Source organism: Xylocopa sonorina, chromosome 6, assembly GCF_050948175.1.
Source record: "Xylocopa sonorina isolate GNS202 chromosome 6, iyXylSono1_principal, whole genome shotgun sequence".
NCBI lineage: Eukaryota > Metazoa > Arthropoda > Insecta > Hymenoptera > Apidae > Xylocopa > Xylocopa sonorina.
Window position 1 is genome coordinate 1,658,134 of NC_135198.1, and position 17,776 is coordinate 1,675,909.

The following is a 17,776-nucleotide window of genomic DNA, read 5'->3' on the forward strand; positions in this document are numbered from 1 at the left end:
CAAAATATTACCTTACACTAGCACTCTCTCTGCATGCACACGCAACGCTACTTGAGTGTTTATCTGATTTGCTCTTTATTCTTTTTTTTTTCTCTTTCTTTCTTAGTGGTCAAAAATATCTAAACCAAACCTAAAACTGAAATTGGAGGGAATATCTAATACCTATTGAAAGCTGCTTGAAAGGTGTTTAAATTCTTTCAAAGGCTTTAAAAAGAAAAAAAGTGAACTACTTCAATTTTAGCTTTATTTCAGGTGTTGCTGTATTAATTTATTAGTGATAGAATGGATACAAAAAAGAAGTTGTGGATATGAAACGATACTATTTTAGATTTTTAGGTTTCCAAAGAAATATGACAGGTGTAACATTGTTTTATAATTATTATTTTTTATATAAATAGCATTTTTAATTTATATATATTATAATTTATATATATAAATTATATATATGTATGTACGTATAATTTTACATTACAGATTGTTGAAATGGATACAAGCATGTAAAAAATTTGATCTGCTATGTAAAGGTTCACAATATTTATATGAAAATCTTTGTGTGCGCCATCTACATTTTGAGGAAAAATTGTACAAGATTAATAAATATAAAGCTCATTTTTACCCAGATGCTGTACCAACAACCCAGACAACCAGCGATTGTAGCGCCAATGGCACCGGGTGGAACTCTAAGCACTGTGCTAGCACGGTGCTGCCTCTCAGTTCTCGTAACAGCACAGGGCTAGCACTGGAGCGACACTGCGCGTCACGGCACTATCAAGGCACGGCGATATAGCACAGGGGCGACACGGCGTGCCAATGACACTATCAGCTCACCATAGTGACACGCGTGGCAGTGGCGTAGGCTAATATATACCAATGAAGAAGCTGTTTGCATAAAAATTATAAACGAATATTAAAACTGACTAAACTAAGCAATTTATTTATTTCGATTCGAAAATAGATACACTGACACGAAAGAAAGATAGAAAAACTTCTTTTTATTATTTTCTATAAACTATAACTTAATACAGCGATTTTTTCAGTAAAGTCGTTAATTACTTTATCGTAAAAATACATACACTTATTTTATAAATATTTTTTTCAACTCATCGTTAAAAATTCATGCAACAAAGGGTTATATTATTTTTAATAATCCTTACAAACGATAAAACCATGTACCAAAGGAAAAGAAATAATTACGTTCAATATTTTCACCTGAAAATTGTGATACGCTAGTAAAGTAAACGTAACTTAATTAGTTCAACATTTTATAAGTAAATGTATCATTTATTACATTTCCTTAAACGATATGCTGCCATCGTATTTAATACTCTCTATTGGCATGAATTTTCCTGACGAATTGAAAAAATATATTTGGCTCTCTCAGTAACTATAAATGTTGGCAAAGAACTACCAAAACGTCTGTCAGTACTGACGTCTGTCAGTCTCTGACGTATTTAATTTGTACGGAATAACGTGATTCCCCGTTAACAAATGTGACGCCTACGCCAATGCAGAACAAATTTTTGAATGGAACGATGACACGCGTGTCACGCTGGTGCTGGCGCAGTGTCATTCGCACGCGTGTTACGCTGGTAACTAGAACGTGCTGCCACTGCGTGCCGGCATTTTAGCTAACCAGTGCGGACGTAGATGACTACGAATCTGCTGACACTCCTCGGAAGTGTCGCTACAGTGCCGGTATGGTGTCGCCACCATCTTATCTTGTGTTGTCTGGGTAAGTAACACGAATATTAATTTTGTCAAATTGTTGTAATAATGATTTAATAATAATTGAAATTTAATTTTTTATGAAATGAAACTATTTTCATTAAATTAAGTTATGTTAAACTAATAATTATTATTAAACTTACTCTTGTTTAATATTGGGTCCCAATAACATTCCCAGACAACACAAGATAAGATGGTGGCGACACCATACCGGCACTGTAGCGACACTTCCGAGGAGTGTCAGCAGATTCGTAGTCATCTACGTCCGCACTGGTTAGCTAAAATGCCGGCACGCAGTGGCAGCACGTTCTAGTTACCAGCGTAACACGCGTGCGAATGACACTGCGCCAGCACCAGCGTGACACGCGTGTCATCGTTCCATTCAAAAATTTGTTCTGCATTGGCGTAGGCGTCACATTTGTTAACGGGGAATCACGTTATTCCGTACAAATTAAATACGTCAGAGACTGACAGACGTCAGTACTGACAGATGTTTTGGTAGTTCTTTGCCAACATTTATAGTTACTGAGAGAGCCAAATATATTTTTTCAATTCGTCAGGAAAATTCATGCCAATAGAGAGTATTAAATACGATGGCAGCATATCGTTTAAGGAAATGTAATAAATGATACATTTACTTATAAAATGTTGAACTAATTAAGTTACGTTTACTTTACTAGCGTATCACAATTTTCAGGTGAAAATATTGAACGTAATTATTTCTTTTCCTTTGGTACATGGTTTTATCGTTTGTAAGGATTATTAAAAATAATATAACCCTTTGTTGCATGAATTTTTAACGATGAGTTGAAAAAAATATTTATAAAATAAGTGTATGTATTTTTACGATAAAGTAATTAACGACTTTACTGAAAAAATCGCTGTATTAAGTTATAGTTTATAGAAAATAATAAAAAGAAGTTTTTCTATCTTTCTTTCGTGTCAGTGTATCTATTTTCGAATCGAAATAAATAAATTGCTTAGTTTAGTCAGTTTTAATATTCGTTTATAATTTTTATGCAAACAGCTTCTTCATTGGTATATATTAGCCTACGCCACTGCCACGCGTGTCACTATGGTGAGCTGATAGTGTCATTGGCACGCTGTGTCGCCCCTGTGCTATATCGCCGTGCCTTGATAGTGCCGTGACGCGCAGTGTCGCTCCAGTGCTAGCCCTGTGCTGTTACGAGAACTGAGAGGCAGCACCGTGCTAGCACAGTGCTTAGAGTTCCACCCGGTGCCATTGGCGCTACAATCGCTGATTGTCTGGGTGGATGTGAAAATAAGTCGATGGGACCTAGGAAGAGAGAGTAGAAAAATAAAGAGTAAGTTAGACAGAAATTTAGGTGGTGTAGCGATCAGAAACTTGACTCACTCATACATACTAAATTTTCGGCAACAAAATCAGAAGAGTATCGCTATATTGTAAACTGTCTGCTTGTACCAATTCCCCCCACCCCAATATAATTTATAAATACAACGATAGTCCACAGTACAATAGTCGTGAAAAAACATTCACTGTAACAAACAGATCACGAGTGTAACAGGTTATTCGTACGTTTGGTATGTAAAACTTATGTGACGAGAGGTTAACATTTACATAAACAAAATTTATTATATTAATGACATGCACTGTAAGACTACAGTGTTCAAATTTTTGATAATCAATGTTAAATCTTAAGTAGAAAAATAAGAAAACTGCAACGTAATGTTATCTTCTGAAGCTTTCCATTAACGATTGTTTATTCTTGTTATCAGTGTACGATCCTTATCAAGATTTTAGTACCTGTGCATAGCAACTTCGTTGAAGATAATAATAATCTTTGCAGGATGGCATCGAGTCATGTATGGAAAAATAAAAAATTTTTAATTATTGTCGCGGTAAATTTTCTGTAGTGGAATTAAAGTGTTTGAAATATTTTGCAGGTTGAGAAAGTTGTCAATTTGTACAAAACGCTCGCGCGAAATCCATCTTTGACCAGTGCAAAAATTATCAAGTTAAATGAAAATGGAATATCAATTTTAAGTACATGGTCTCAAAGAAATTTAGAAAGGAAGACAAATCAAAAATTTTGTCAAACTCACATTCTAAATTCAAAATTACAATTACAGTCAGAGACCTTTCCTATCGATGTTACAACAGAGTATGTTATCTATTTTTATTATAGATATCCAAATTGTGTTTTCATGGTATGTATTTTTTTAAAAATATCTTTTCCTTCTTCCAAGACTTCTGTCTGCTTCTACCGAAGATGAACAGTACAAGGCTGTATTAAGACAAGCTACAAGTGAAAATGTCACAAAACAATTCATTGAAATTTGGGATAGACAAAGGCTTGTTAAAAATTATGACTTAACAGCCTTGGATGTGCATGGTGATGTGTATACCGATTGTAATTATCGATAAAACATATTCAATACCATATATTTCATGATTGACACAGGCAGTATTCAATGAAATTTGTTTTCTTTCTTGCCAGCTGAATTTGCTTCTTTCGAATGGTCTCCAGATAAAACAAAAGTATTGTATGTCGCTGAAAAAAAGTTTCCAAAATCTGAACCATTTTATAAACAGAAGCCGCTTAATAAAAAAAAGGAAGAAGATGAAGTAACAGTGGTAAGGTCTTATTTTCATTAATGCAAATGAGCAATTTAAAATTCACGTCATAAAATATTTTTATTAGGGTAATGAATATATCTACAAAGCTCATTGGGGAGAACAATTGGTAGGTAAACACTGTCCAGTTGTTGCTGTACTTGATACAACAACAGACACAATTTCAACTCTCTCAGGTATACCAGATGAACTATCACCTGCTCAAGTATTGTGGACTGAAGATAGCAAAAGTATAGTTGGTGTAGCATGGAAACACGAACCAAGACATTTAGGTCTTATTGCCTGTACTAACAGAGTTTCTTGGATATTTTTATTGAAAAATGGAGAATATAGTAAGACATATTACTTTTTAAACTTTAAGATTACTTAGTAGATACTACATTGATGACTAATGCGTATCGTATTCTGTAGAAAAAATCTCAAGTGACGGATGTGCTGTTCGTCGTCCCAGATTTAATCCTGACAGAAAATGCCTAATATGGTTAGAAAGAAATGCAGGTGGTGCCCATCATAATGCTCATAGGCTCATGTACCTTAAATTCAACTCTGAAAATTTGAAGGTTCATATTTTATTATCATTATCATTATCATAATCGTTATTGTTATTATTATTATTAGGGTGATGTGCTTGTGGATATTGTATCTTCAAGTATACCTACTCAAAATGGTAGTCAATTCTATGGTATATACGGTCAGTTACCGCATCGATGCTGGAGCGCTGATTCGCAATATATCTTTTTAAGTACACCGCAACAAAATAATATACGTTCTTACATCGTTAATACAAGTAAAAATTCGAAATACATTCGCTTGTTCCCAAATTTTTCTTGTTTTTCGATCGTTAATAACAAAAATGTTATTTGCAGAAACAAAAGCTATAATTGAGATTAAAAATGATAAAAGTAGTCTCACTATTTTGGATGTGAAAAATAATATTATCGCATTTTTGGAAACTTCTCTTTTAGAACCTTCAGTTCTTACTATAGGAAACTTTAACTCGGAAACGATTAATAATGGTAATATTCATAGAAACAAAATATCAGTTCCTGCCACGATTCCAGGCTCTGAAAATTTAATGTATGAGCCTTCTGAATACGATTACGATGGTGATGAAGAAATTAGTATGTATTATAACTTGCAGTTTCAGCAATAGAATTAATAAAATAGAATAATAAGCTAAATCATTTTCAATAATTATAGAACACTTTAATTTCATTTATTTTGGACCGAAAAGTGGAAACGACAAATCCGTACCATTAATAATTACACCGCATGGTGGACCTCATTTTAATTACGCAAATTCATTTGTACTGGATTACTGTTTCTTCGTTTTATCAGGTGATTCAGTTAGATTCACAGATCAACTCGACAACGTATTTTATCAATTCACAAAAATCGTAGATGCGCTTCTTTTGTTAAAAATATTAATTAAAAGTGTAACATTTGAAGGTTTCGCAGTAGTACAAATTAATTATCGTGGTTCTACCGGAATGGGTTCAAAGAACGTTGAATACCTTCAAGGAAAAGTTGGAAATATTGATGTGAAAGATTGCGTGACTGCTACAAACGAGGCTTTACGGAAGTATCCTTGGTTAAATCCAAACAAAATAGGAATTAGTGGTGGTTCTCACGGAGGATTCTTAGTAACTCATTTAAGTGGTCAATATCCGGTAAGCTTGTAAAGCATAACGCAAGCATACATTTGTTTATTTCGTTATTACGTTAGATTTGCGTGTGTTGCGTTCCGTTGCATTAAAATACATCTTCCCTTTGTAGGATTTATATAAAGTTGTTGTTGCAAGGAACCCTGTAATCGACATTGCTGCTATGTTTACTACATCAGATATTCCAGACTGGTAAAACGTTAATGTGTTTTTAATGATTTTTTCATAGTTCTAAATTATTTTAATTATATTGCAGTCGCAATACTCTGAATAAGGAAGAAAGAATTAAGTAATGTCAATAATGCTGAATATGTCAAGAATTTTGAATTTTTATTTCGGATATTGTTCTTTCATAATATATTCAATTCCAGGTGTATGGCCGTGATCAATCACGTTTTCGATGAAAGTACACCAATATCGGAATCATATCGAGTTGAGATGCTTGTAAAGATGTTTAAATGTTCTCCAATTATTCACGTCGATAAAGTGAAAGCCCCAACTTTATTATGTATTGGTTCGAATGATTTACGTGTACCACCGTCTCAAGGGAAGTTGTGGTATCAACGTCTTAAAGCGAACAATATTAAAACAAAGTACGTGGATGTTTTAGAAGTATAATTTACAAATCGTATTAAATAATATTAAAAGATAATAATGTTACAGGATGTTACTTTACGAGGATAACCATCCTTTGGCATCGGGTACAGTTGAAATTGATAATATTATTAATGCCTATCTATGGTTACATGAATATATCCCAACAAATAAAGACGAATAGCTTTATAATAATGAAAATACTATAATACGATATTTTTGTTAACATTTTTCTACACGATGGTCAACTATAATAAGTCGTAATCATTCTGACAAAGATTAAACGTAATCTAATATAAATATTAAATTTATTAAATACTGTATTTTTCCAATATTAAAAGGCTTATATACTATAAACAAAATGTTGTTTCAAATAACATTTCGTTGTTAGACACCTTGTTGACCTTTCTTAATGGCCGTTTATATTTTTCACATTACAAATATTGTACTTATATTTCAATGACAGTTTTTTGCATTTGTAAGCATTTTTTGTACATTGAGTAATATAAAATATAAAAATGTTTAATATTATAAATGGTAGTGTATGCAATATAGGCAAAAAGTATAGTTTTCTTCTCTTTTTATACACACACACACACATATATATATATATAAAGAGAAGAAAAACAAAAACAAAAGAAAAAGAAGAAAGAAAGAGCAAGGAGATTCTCAGTATAGCTTTCGAGCATTTGTTTCTGACTATGTCTGGTTCATTCAGAAAGGCACTTATACATACCATATATCTGAAAGCTGCATTACGTACAGCCATATCTAATTAAAACATTAGATAATACGCTGTCAATATATATTCGTTATAGATAGTAAATTAAATTTACGATTACGATCTGACAGGATTACTTTGTTCCGGAAATAGCGAATCATAACTAGGTGGTAAATCCTTATCAGCAACCGATGAAGAAACCGCGACTTCTAACATCGGTGCTGACGGAACTGATGGAATCACAGATCCTCCGGTATGCGTTACTAGTTGTCCTGGTAATGAAAACATGTTTTGACTGGACCAACATAATTTCTGCGATCTTTTGCATATCCATAAACACATAACGAATATAATGAAGCATAAAATCAAGGTAGTCACTGCACCCACTGTTACTTTCGTACCAGTACCAGTACTAATGATTTCATTAGCATTATTTGGACAATTGTCTTCATCAGAACAAACACCTGGCATACAATTGTAAATACCATCGCAAAAGAATTTATTCATCATACAAGTATGGGGAGCGATCGATGTGTAACTACTTAAGTCCACGTTACTGCAATCTGTGATATTAAATTATAACAAAAATGTGTAATTCATTTTGATGCCTCCAGAAAAAACGATTAGACTTGAACAAACTTACTTGTGAAAGAAGTATAAACGATGCTAAGAGCGAGATACTTGCCATCCTGTAGTTTTTCTTTTGAAATGAAAATTTCAGTTTCCAATTCTGCGGACTTATAATTAATTGGATCGTACTCTGCGTAAGTTCTTGCTGATAGCCGCGCTTCAGCTGAATATGTATTGTCTTCTGGTTCAGGAACTGGATAATATTTTATTTTGCTACGATCTAGAGAGCCACAAAACTTTTCTGTCTTATGGCCATCTTTTCTCTTAAACTGAAATGAATTTTTGGGAAATTTGTCAGGTTATTGCGTTAGGAATATCGCAAGTTTAACAAAAGCTTAATAGCTTTCTAATACCTAGAATAGAATATAATAGAATAGAAAATTATTATATTTACATACCTGTACATAATCTAAACACTCTGTTCCATTTCGTCTGAAAGATACATTTTGAATGACCCCAAACAGTCCATCTCCTTTAGCTGCCCTAAACGTAAACTTACAATGAACATTATTAAGAACCGTCCATCGCTCGAACATGCGTTTTGTCGTGACTATTGCCGCACCACCTTTAAGGTCAATGGTTGATGTTTTATCAAATATATGACAAAATTTTTCCGATTCCAAACCATCTACAGAAGAGGAGGTTATACGCAATCATTTTTCTTGTAATGTAAATAGAAAGAAAAGAAAATAAAAAAAAAGAAGAAAAATCGGCTTTCTTCTTTCAGAAAGACTTACATTTAGTGTAATGTTCGTCATAGACACACGAACTATAATTCACACAATTATTCATAAGGAATAATAAACCTAGAAAACGTAAAATATTCCATCGGGCCATTTTTACAGGAACTGTCAAAAAGCCATAAAAAACGCAGGTAACTCCACCATGGATTACCACTCGGGGATGCCTTTGACTAATTAGTCCCAGGTATTATCCGTTAAGCAAAATGTGAGTTGTAAGATTAATCTCGTGAAACGTTTTCATAGAATCGAGATTCAATTCACTCTCCTCACATATACGTCATCCTTCGTATCAAAACAAAACGAATATATCTTTCATATTCGAGAGAAATCGAGACACTCGATCTTTTCTAGAAGAAGATCGAGATTGAGAAAATCGATCGATGAGGCCTGTTTCTTCAAACGAAAACATATACTGTTAACTATTTATATGGACTTTGAGAATAAAATGAAAGTAAACCAGCTCGATTACGGAGACGTGGAAGTTGGTACAACAGCAGTGAGGACAATTAAGATATGGAATGAATCTTGCGTAAGTACTCTTATAATATGTGATTGGAATAATTAATTCATTAATTTTATATTTTAAAATAAACATAGTTTTCTACTTAACTTGCCAATGTTTTATTTAATTTGTTTCTTATAGATGAATCAAATATACCAGGTTCAAAGGGATTCGATTACGAATCCTTTGGATCATGTATTTCATTTACGTTCTTACACTTGGACTCTAGCTCCTGATGAAAAATTTTTATGCGAAATACATTACCGGCCGATTATCGCGCCTTCTAAAAATGTCGACTATTTTATAATCACGGACACTAGCGGAGGTTCTATGAAAATTGTCACTTATGGATCTAGCATTGGTAATCAGCTGCTATAAATTTTATCTACACTATTGTTCCAGATTAATTACTGCAGGGCTTATTTTATTTTAAATTCAATTAACGAGTCATTAGCAAAATATGATTTTCTTCGCTTAAAAATATATATATAGTAATTTCGCTGAAATTTTTAGGCTTTCCTCATTTTCCAAATAAAAGAATCCAGCATATTTTCAATCTATATTTTTTTTCAACAATTCTGTATTACTAATAAACTTATTGCATTCTTAAATGTATGTATGTATATAAAATTATAATGTTTTATCAGGTCCTGAAGTGACCTGCTCAGCAAAAAAAATTTTCATGCACTGCACTAATGAGACTTCCCAAGTTAAAAGAAGGATTAAGTTAATGAATAAGTCAAAAGTTGCAGCAACTTTTATGTTTAATATTGACGAGAAACACAAAAATTTCCAATTAGATACAAGATGCGGTGTCATTGAACCTTGTTCTCATAAATATATTACTATTACATTTACACCATTAAAAGATGAAAGATGCACTTATTATCTGGCCATTTTAATTCTATATCAAGTGAATAAATATATGAAATTAATAATAATCTACAACTTTATAAGAAAGATTACTTTTTAATTAGCTAAAGAGTTTACTTAAATTATAGGAACCAATCGTTATAGAATTACATGGCTCTTTATCTTATGAAAAAGATGATATAGATTATATTACTTTTCCTTGGAATGAAAAAGAAGGCTTCAAAGGATATATGAGAGATGTGATTCAGACACTAGAAGATTTACCTCCTGTATCCTTATCAAAGCATTACTTTAATTTTGGTCAAGCAGATGTAGACGTAGAAAATGTTATTCACAGAATACCTCGTGTGATATGTCTCACTAATCATAACCAGTCAAATTTATTGATTGTCTGGGAGAAAGGTAACTTGTACGAAATGGATATTGTAGATTTGTTGTCAATCAATGTTGACGACAATTCTTCAACAAATTTGTTACTTTATAGATACCAATGGAATTTTTAATATAACACCTTCTGAAATGCTAGTTCGTGCAAATCATTCAGCTCTGTTTGAACTTACATTTAATCCTAATACAAAAAATAATCTATTTAGAAAAGAGATTATTGGTTCTGTTTTCTTGGAGCACAAACAGTTGTCTTTTTTTCCATTTGCTACAACAGTAACAGTAATAGGTTGGATACCGGATTGTACACAAAACTTAATTCATATATTTATGTTATTTAGGATTATATATATATATAAAGCAATTAAATATTTTTAAACTATTTAAAAAGTATAAGTAGAATATTTTAGGTCACTCTTTCCCCCTTGCATCTAATGGATGGATTCCACAATATGAAGTACCGCAAACTGTAGTAATGCCACCGTGTGCGCCATTGTTTCCAGTTTATACCACTTTCTTAATTAAGAAGTTTGGTCATTTACCCCTTATGTTTCAATTTATTTCACCATTAGCAAGCCATTTCACTGTGAAACCAATGCTTGGTGTAATTTATCAGTATGACGCACAATATATTTTGATACACATCTGAATTTTTATTATCAATTAGTAATAGATAAATTTTTTTGTTGCAGGAATTATCAAATAGTTGTAGTTGAAATGATATCTGAACCCAAGAACGAACAGATTTATTTAGAGAGATGGACACTATATTTTAATGGTTCTACAAAAAATGAAACTTATATAGATTTTAAAGGATATGCAGAGCATCCAAATGTTGTCTTTAATAATACTAACACATTAAGTTTTCTACCAGTTTTTCCATGTTGTCAACAGTTTGCACAACTTGAAATGAGAAATATTACTCGTCATAATATAAAGTAAGCCAACTTTTTTAATTCAAACAAATTTTTATACATCAGACCTACTACATTACGCTATTATACTATTGATGCTTTTAGCACTTAGCTTCTTCAAAGAGAAAAAATAACACACTTTTAATAGGAATACTTCAGTATCTTTAATATTTTTTTGACTTATGAGTATATTTTTACTTGTTTACATATTTCTCTTCGAATGATAGATATCAATTTCATCAGTTGCCATCTGAGTTGAATATAGAATCTCTCAGTGGAGAAATTAACGCAAATGATACTTTTTTACATGAATGTTTCTTTTCTCCAATGGAATCAAATTTAGATTATAGTTTTCAAGTACAATGCATTTTAATTATTATAAAAAATGGAACGACTATTGGTCCAAAATGTTGTATAAATTTATCCGTTCATGGAAAAAGTGAAATGGGAATGTTACAAGTAAAATATCTGTAAAATTAATGGAGTAACAAAGGAGAAAATGACATACATTTCTGTTTATTCATCTTTTATCAGGCAATTCCAAAAGAATTAAATTTCGGAGATTTAGAATACAACAATACCGGCACATTATCTTTTGACCTAGTTAATTCTAGTTCAGTTAATATTTATTACAAATTAATTTGTATTAATTGTAATCCGCCACTTGAAAATATTGAAGAAGATGTTAAACTTCATCCAGTATCAGAAACAATTTTCTCAAGATCGCAGAAAAAGACTACAATTTCTATTACCCCACATAAAGCAGTATATTACCAGTTTGCAATTCATTATCTGATAAGAATTAATTCACAATCAGACATATTAGTAGCTGGTCAAAGTCCAATAAGGATTTGCAATGTATATTGCATGTGCATATTACCCACAATAAAAGTAAGACTAAAATTTATTTATTTAAAAAAATTCAAAATTATAAGATCATTCATGAACAATGCATGTGTTAGGTGAAGAATGTGTGTACCTTTGGACAGAATCAAAGATATTCAGTAAATGTAAACAAACCATTTTTGTGGAGGGTAATGCAAATAAATAGGTATGCATACTTTCTTAATTGCATTAAATGACTGACACCTATACAGAGTATCCCAAAGGATTTCATAAAAACTTTACCAGTGTAAAACTAACACTTAAAAATAAGATTGAAGACTGATCTTATATTTTTTAATTTTTCTTTACAAGTAATTAAAAACGAAAAAGTTGACAATGCAAAAGTATGTATTCAAAGTAAATTAATTAAAAGAATTTAGCCTACAACAAATTTAATGTCATTAATATTTCAATATTAAGTTTTTTTTATCACAATTTGTTCTAACTTTTTTTTTGCTATAGGATTGCACTTGTAAAATTTTCATGGGGATACAAAACATACCAGCATTCTTTAGTCTATGATTTTTGTGTTTATCAGATTAAATAAAGTTATAAAGAACATGGTACCTGGAGAAAAGGAAATTGTAAATATCAACCTTTTTCCAATGATTGTAAACGAAGGGACTCTCTTGATAAAATGGATTGTTATGAATCCTTCGAGATTACCCATTCCATTAGTCTTGAAACAAATTAAGCAATGTTCCTGTGCACCAATTATAAAATCAATTGGATATTCTCGTCAGCGTATAGAGACTGAATGCGTGCATAGAGATCTCTGTATAATGGATATAAAATCAGAAATATTAAATGTATGACTTTTTACTTACAATGTATGTAATTAAATTAAATGTAACTTCAAGATGATGTTTTTTAGCCAAAAGAAGAAACTATGATCTCTATGAATATACGTTATGCGTTGATCGGGAAAACTGTTACGTGCTGGGACTTGGATATAGGACATAATCGTCACGTTATTTTAAACATGATCATTGATTGTTTCAGTGAGAATGAATCGCAAAATCATTTCTTAATTACCAGGCTAATAAATTTTGGACAAATATATTTTGGAAACAAGGGAGGAATGTATAAAGTAAAATAGTTTTAGATCTCTTTCGGAATAGTTCTGCTATAAATAAATAAATAAATAAATACATAAATAAATAAATAAATAAATTCCAGGCTCATTGGATACATAATATTACAAATAATGATTTGCCATACTGTATAGACACTAGTAATATTAATAAGCTGAATGCAGATCATCGATGCGAAGTTTTTTCAAGTTTAACACAAGATGGTGTTATAAAAGCTGGAACAGCTCTACCTCTTCTATTAAAGTTTCAGCCTAGAATGTTTGGAGCATACAAGGTATGCTGAATATTCAATTGAATAATTTAATAATTAATAATATTTTTTTTTCAGGTAACATTTCCAATAACTATGGGCGATAAAACGGAAGAAATGACATTAGAAGGAGAATCATCTTTTGATTCTAGATTAATTAGCATTGGGAGACCAATACCATCGTATTGTGCTTGTAAAACACCGCTACTCCCAGTATACTTTAGTATTGATTGCATCGATGTATGGTGTATATCTACACATACTTCTATTATCAAAATGATTTTAGTGTATAATAATCTAGATAATGATGCACTCTCTTACGAGTGGAGATGGTACTTTTCAAATTTTTTCATTTCTGAGAATTACTATTTACTTTTCTTTAAATTGTTAATTGTTTTCAGCCAAGAAGTATTAGAGTTACTAGATGTTGATATATTTCCTAGCAAGGGTATAATAAGTCCAAACACGGTGCAGAGTTTCAGAGTGAAAATTTACACTAAAGGATATCCGTGTCGAGTTGATGTTAGCATTCCTTGTACATTTTTTAATGCAAGTAGAAGACGAGAATATCAAAGAAGTATAATCAAACATAGTATTCTGAATAAGGAACTGGAGGGGCAGTTAATCGTTACAGAAAAAGACACTTATATGTCGGTAAATAATTAAGGAGCATTCCCCCATTCGAATGCAGGAAAATAAATTATTTGTTAAATTTTCTTTTTAAATAATTAGTTAACTGATAAATTTGAGACAGTAAAGACATATTTCATATACACATACATACATATGTATACATATGACATATACTTTAAAGAGGGTGTGCAAAAGGTTTTAATAAAATATAAGCATATTTATTACTTGTGTTACTTCAATGCGATAATCAACTCTGAATATAAAATGATAGTCCGTAATGAAATAGTTGCATTACAAGCTATTAATATTGTACGTTTATGTAGAAATCATGGATAAAAATATTGGATAAGCCAGATCGATATCACAAAACATTGAATATACGTTGCAGCATACAACCTGTAGAAGATGAATGTATAAGACTTAGTTTATTAAAGAAGCTAGATGTTATACCGCTGAATACGATTTATTTTGATGATAGTAAAAACTGCAAAATTAACAAGAAGGAGCTCCTTATTGTTACTTTTCTTCTGGAAGGGATGCTATGGTAATATAAAATTCTTTTCTCTTCGTTTAATCTAGTAAACTAAAATTAATACTTTTTAGGGATATTGTCAACAGTAAAAAATTTAAACAATTAATTGAAGACAGTTTAATTCCTGAACGAAACTTATATTATTCCCAATTCGTGATGGATCTTTGGGAGCGAAAACAGTTAGCACGAAGATCATATATATCACCACCGCTAACACTTATTGACTATATATTAGAACAAGTAAACAACTAGAGATTTTGTGTAACGCAGTAATTTTTCTTCAAATGTTTATAAATTATTATTAATTATATGTAGATATTATTTATTATTGTACATGAAGAATTCTCCTTAAAAACAATGCATTTAGTTCTCGATGAAGACATACGGCATCGTAACTACCTCAAAATGTCCCCTCAAGAAAAGAGAATCCATATCAAGCGTGATTTTAAAAAAGGTAATAAATCATCAATTTTAATTTCTCGAAAATCATGATTTTATTATTCTTATGCTATAATGAAAATAACACTTGTTTCAATCTTATTGTTTTAGATCATGAGTTATTCGACACTGGCAATGAATTTAATACCGAATATCTAAGAGCAGGATTTAGAGTATCCTTCATGGAGTGATTACAAAAGGTAACTTCATTTATGTACAAACGTACAAGGTATTTAAAATTAACTAAGTTCTGTTTTATACGGATCCGGAGTGCGTTTAAATACTGCCAAGAATTTATCTCCCTTGTTCCTCGTTACTTTCTGACCTTCTTCCGTGCTTTCATATAATTTTCCCACTATGGGATCTTTATCCTTTATAAAATAAAATTCACTTTGTGAATAATTATAAGTTTTATTTTCAATGTTAGAACAGTCAAAGAGGAGTTGAATGTATATCTAATTTTCTTAATATTCAAATTGTTGATTAATAAAAAGTATCTAATTGTAAAAATTCATAGTATTTTCATTTGTTCAATTCATAGTATTTTTACATTTGCATATATTGCATATAATAATATACTTTCTGTCTTTAATTTTCACTTATTTTGGCTTTAAAATCAATCGGTACTGTGCAGAAAAGTTGAAATTATAATAATTAATGAAAAATCATCTGACTTAAAACTTGAGATTCTTTAGGAGAAAAACATAGTAATCAATTTTATACTTAAAAATAAGAAATCTGAGATCCATAATCTTGAAAAGTTTAATTTAATATAGCTATGTCCAACCCGAAAGCTCAATTATTCCTTTTGTATGTCGGTTACAAATTTTACGTAGATACTTCTTTTTTATGCATTAAAAATTTAACAAAAATTATAATACATTTTATACAAGTAATGGAAAACATCTATGTATATTGGCTATAACTGCTTAACAGTGTAATACAGGTTTTATGGCTATTTTTTATATTAAACTATTTAGAACATTCACAGATGGCTCTTACGGTTTTAAGTTTTTTAACTTATGATGCTAAAGATACAAGCTGCAAAAGATTTTTACTTTTAAAATAATATGACTTAAACATAAAATACATATGTTTAAAAAAAAATTGAAAATATTTGAGTTGAAATTTTATTAAATCTAATATTTCCTGGAAAATTCCAACTGTTATTATTACTACGGTTTATTTCACATTACTAATATTTTATTGACCCAGTAATGATTTTGGACTGAACATAGCTGGTTTAGTATTAAAAAAAAAAACAGATCAGAAAACTTACCAATTCTTCTTTAGAAACGTTATCAAATAATGGATGCTCTTGGAAGTGGTTCACCATCCATTCATGTAAATCTTTAACGTCTGTTACTGTGTATACAGTTGCCTTTAAATGATATTGATTATTATTAGTTTAAAGGGATTTATATTTAAAGGAAAAGAAATTGAATAATATTTTATAAAAGATATTACTCCTTCAGCCAATACATAAGCATATTCTGCCAGAAGCGTTTTGTTTATTATTCTCCATTTATGTTTGGACTTTTTGAAGTGTGGGTCAGGATATAAGAAAAACATCTTCTTCAACTACAAAATCACAAGTTACTAATTAAAATCCATTAAGGTTGCTAGTATAAAAGTTTGACTATACCTTAATATACCTGGCCTTTGCAAAAATAATTTGGTAGATACTTCATTGCATTAGTCCTCAAGCATGCAATGTTTTGATATTGTCCAGAGTTCTGCGATCGTAGTGCAGCAATACGATCCATAACATAGTCAGAAACTTTTACTCTAATCTCCATGCCAAGAATTAGATTGTCAGGAAACATTGGTGACAATGTAACTAGTTTATAAAATATTATTAGTAATGTAGAAAATCACAAAGCACACTAGATAAAAGTATTTATACCTAATAACCCTCCGTAACCACAACCAATATCTACAAATTCTATAAATTTTCGTGTAGTATTATTTTCTTTGGATTCTTCGTTAGACGAATAATAAAGTGGATATAATAAGCTCCAATTCATTAAATCTGGTTTGATAGGGCTGAAATTTAATTTCATTTATATAGAAATTAAGTTTTCTTTTTCTTTTTTTATGAAACATAATTACATACTATTCGAAGCAGTGATCTGCTATGGGATTCGAATGTGCACGTTGCCTATAATATTTTTTTTGTGGTAATGGTAATTGTTCCGACATGATGATAGTTTGTTAAAAGATGTACCACATGGATGATACAATATAATTAAACCTAATCTTAATCAGAAAGTAAGGTTAACATTTTCGCTACCGATCTCGCGCCAACGCGCAATGTGCCTGGTCAACGATAAAGAGCCAATCACGTAACAGCGAGTGATGTGGAGTGATATCACACTCTACATTCTTTTCTTGATCATTATGGTCCTTATATTATTATAAAAATTGTAAAGTTTTACAATTTTCGTCAGAAACAAAACTGCTTAATCGTAAAGGTTTAAGCGGAAACGTGTCCAAAAATTGGTCTTGCTGCGAAAGCGTTAAGATAGAATATAGACCAGGATCTTCCTTCACTTTTTGCCATGGCTACAAAATTTC

General features: G+C 31.0%; 4 protein-coding genes across 7 annotated transcripts; 2 read left to right on the forward strand and 2 right to left on the reverse strand.

The window, feature by feature from the left end:
- The first annotated feature begins 3,542 nt into the window (after nucleotides 1-3,542).
- Nucleotides 3,543-7,888, forward strand: LOC143424174 (acylamino-acid-releasing enzyme). 3 transcript variants are annotated; one of them, XM_076896076.1, is made up of 14 exons: nucleotides 3,543-3,570; nucleotides 3,652-3,869; nucleotides 3,955-4,118; nucleotides 4,206-4,342; nucleotides 4,410-4,674; nucleotides 4,754-4,902; nucleotides 4,961-5,129; nucleotides 5,209-5,463; nucleotides 5,543-5,680; nucleotides 5,792-6,012; nucleotides 6,119-6,198; nucleotides 6,263-6,295; nucleotides 6,378-6,599; nucleotides 7,475-7,888. In XM_076896076.1, exons 1-14 carry the CDS (start codon nucleotides 3,556-3,558, stop codon nucleotides 7,482-7,484), a joined length of 2,076 nt encoding a protein of 691 aa, XP_076752191.1. In that variant the 5' UTR covers nucleotides 3,543-3,555; the 3' UTR covers nucleotides 7,485-7,888. The 3 variants fall into 3 exon arrangements, with proteins under 3 accessions (XP_076752191.1, XP_076752189.1, XP_076752190.1); XM_076896074.1 differs by lacking the exon at nucleotides 7,475-7,888 and adding an exon at nucleotides 6,670-6,811; XM_076896075.1 differs by lacking the exons at nucleotides 6,263-6,295; nucleotides 7,475-7,888 and adding an exon at nucleotides 6,670-6,811.
- On the reverse strand, nucleotides 7,236-8,864 carry LOC143424175 (uncharacterized). Of its 2 annotated transcripts, XM_076896078.1 has the most exons (5): nucleotides 8,689-8,864; nucleotides 8,350-8,579; nucleotides 8,119-8,220; nucleotides 7,965-8,085; nucleotides 7,236-7,884 (listed from the first exon to the last, which is right to left on the reverse strand). In XM_076896078.1, exons 1-5 carry the CDS (start codon nucleotides 8,786-8,788, stop codon nucleotides 7,439-7,441), a joined length of 999 nt encoding a protein of 332 aa, XP_076752193.1. In that variant the 5' UTR covers nucleotides 8,789-8,864; the 3' UTR covers nucleotides 7,236-7,438. The 2 variants fall into 2 exon arrangements, with proteins under 2 accessions (XP_076752193.1, XP_076752192.1); XM_076896077.1 differs by having other exon boundaries at nucleotides 7,965-8,220.
- A 243-nt stretch (nucleotides 8,865-9,107) lies between these two features.
- LOC143424321 (cilia- and flagella-associated protein 65) lies at nucleotides 9,108-15,423 on the forward strand. The gene is made up of 19 exons (XM_076896313.1): nucleotides 9,108-9,223; nucleotides 9,338-9,557; nucleotides 9,844-10,109; nucleotides 10,198-10,471; nucleotides 10,554-10,742; nucleotides 10,864-11,068; nucleotides 11,146-11,391; nucleotides 11,595-11,826; nucleotides 11,902-12,258; nucleotides 12,330-12,418; nucleotides 12,791-13,061; nucleotides 13,127-13,342; nucleotides 13,432-13,620; nucleotides 13,675-13,928; nucleotides 13,998-14,250; nucleotides 14,553-14,773; nucleotides 14,833-15,001; nucleotides 15,077-15,215; nucleotides 15,311-15,423. The coding sequence occupies exons 1-19, from the start codon at nucleotides 9,122-9,124 to the stop codon at nucleotides 15,388-15,390; spliced, it is 3,972 nt and encodes a 1,323-aa protein (XP_076752428.1). The 5' UTR covers nucleotides 9,108-9,121; the 3' UTR covers nucleotides 15,391-15,423.
- Nucleotides 15,248-17,474, reverse strand: LOC143424320 (tRNA (guanine-N(7)-)-methyltransferase). The gene is made up of 6 exons (XM_076896312.1): nucleotides 17,316-17,474; nucleotides 17,106-17,245; nucleotides 16,855-17,039; nucleotides 16,667-16,780; nucleotides 16,479-16,580; nucleotides 15,248-15,570 (listed from the first exon to the last, which is right to left on the reverse strand). The coding sequence occupies exons 1-6, from the start codon at nucleotides 17,399-17,401 to the stop codon at nucleotides 15,439-15,441; spliced, it is 759 nt and encodes a 252-aa protein (XP_076752427.1). The 5' UTR covers nucleotides 17,402-17,474; the 3' UTR covers nucleotides 15,248-15,438.
- Nucleotides 17,475-17,776: the final 302 nt, after the last annotated feature.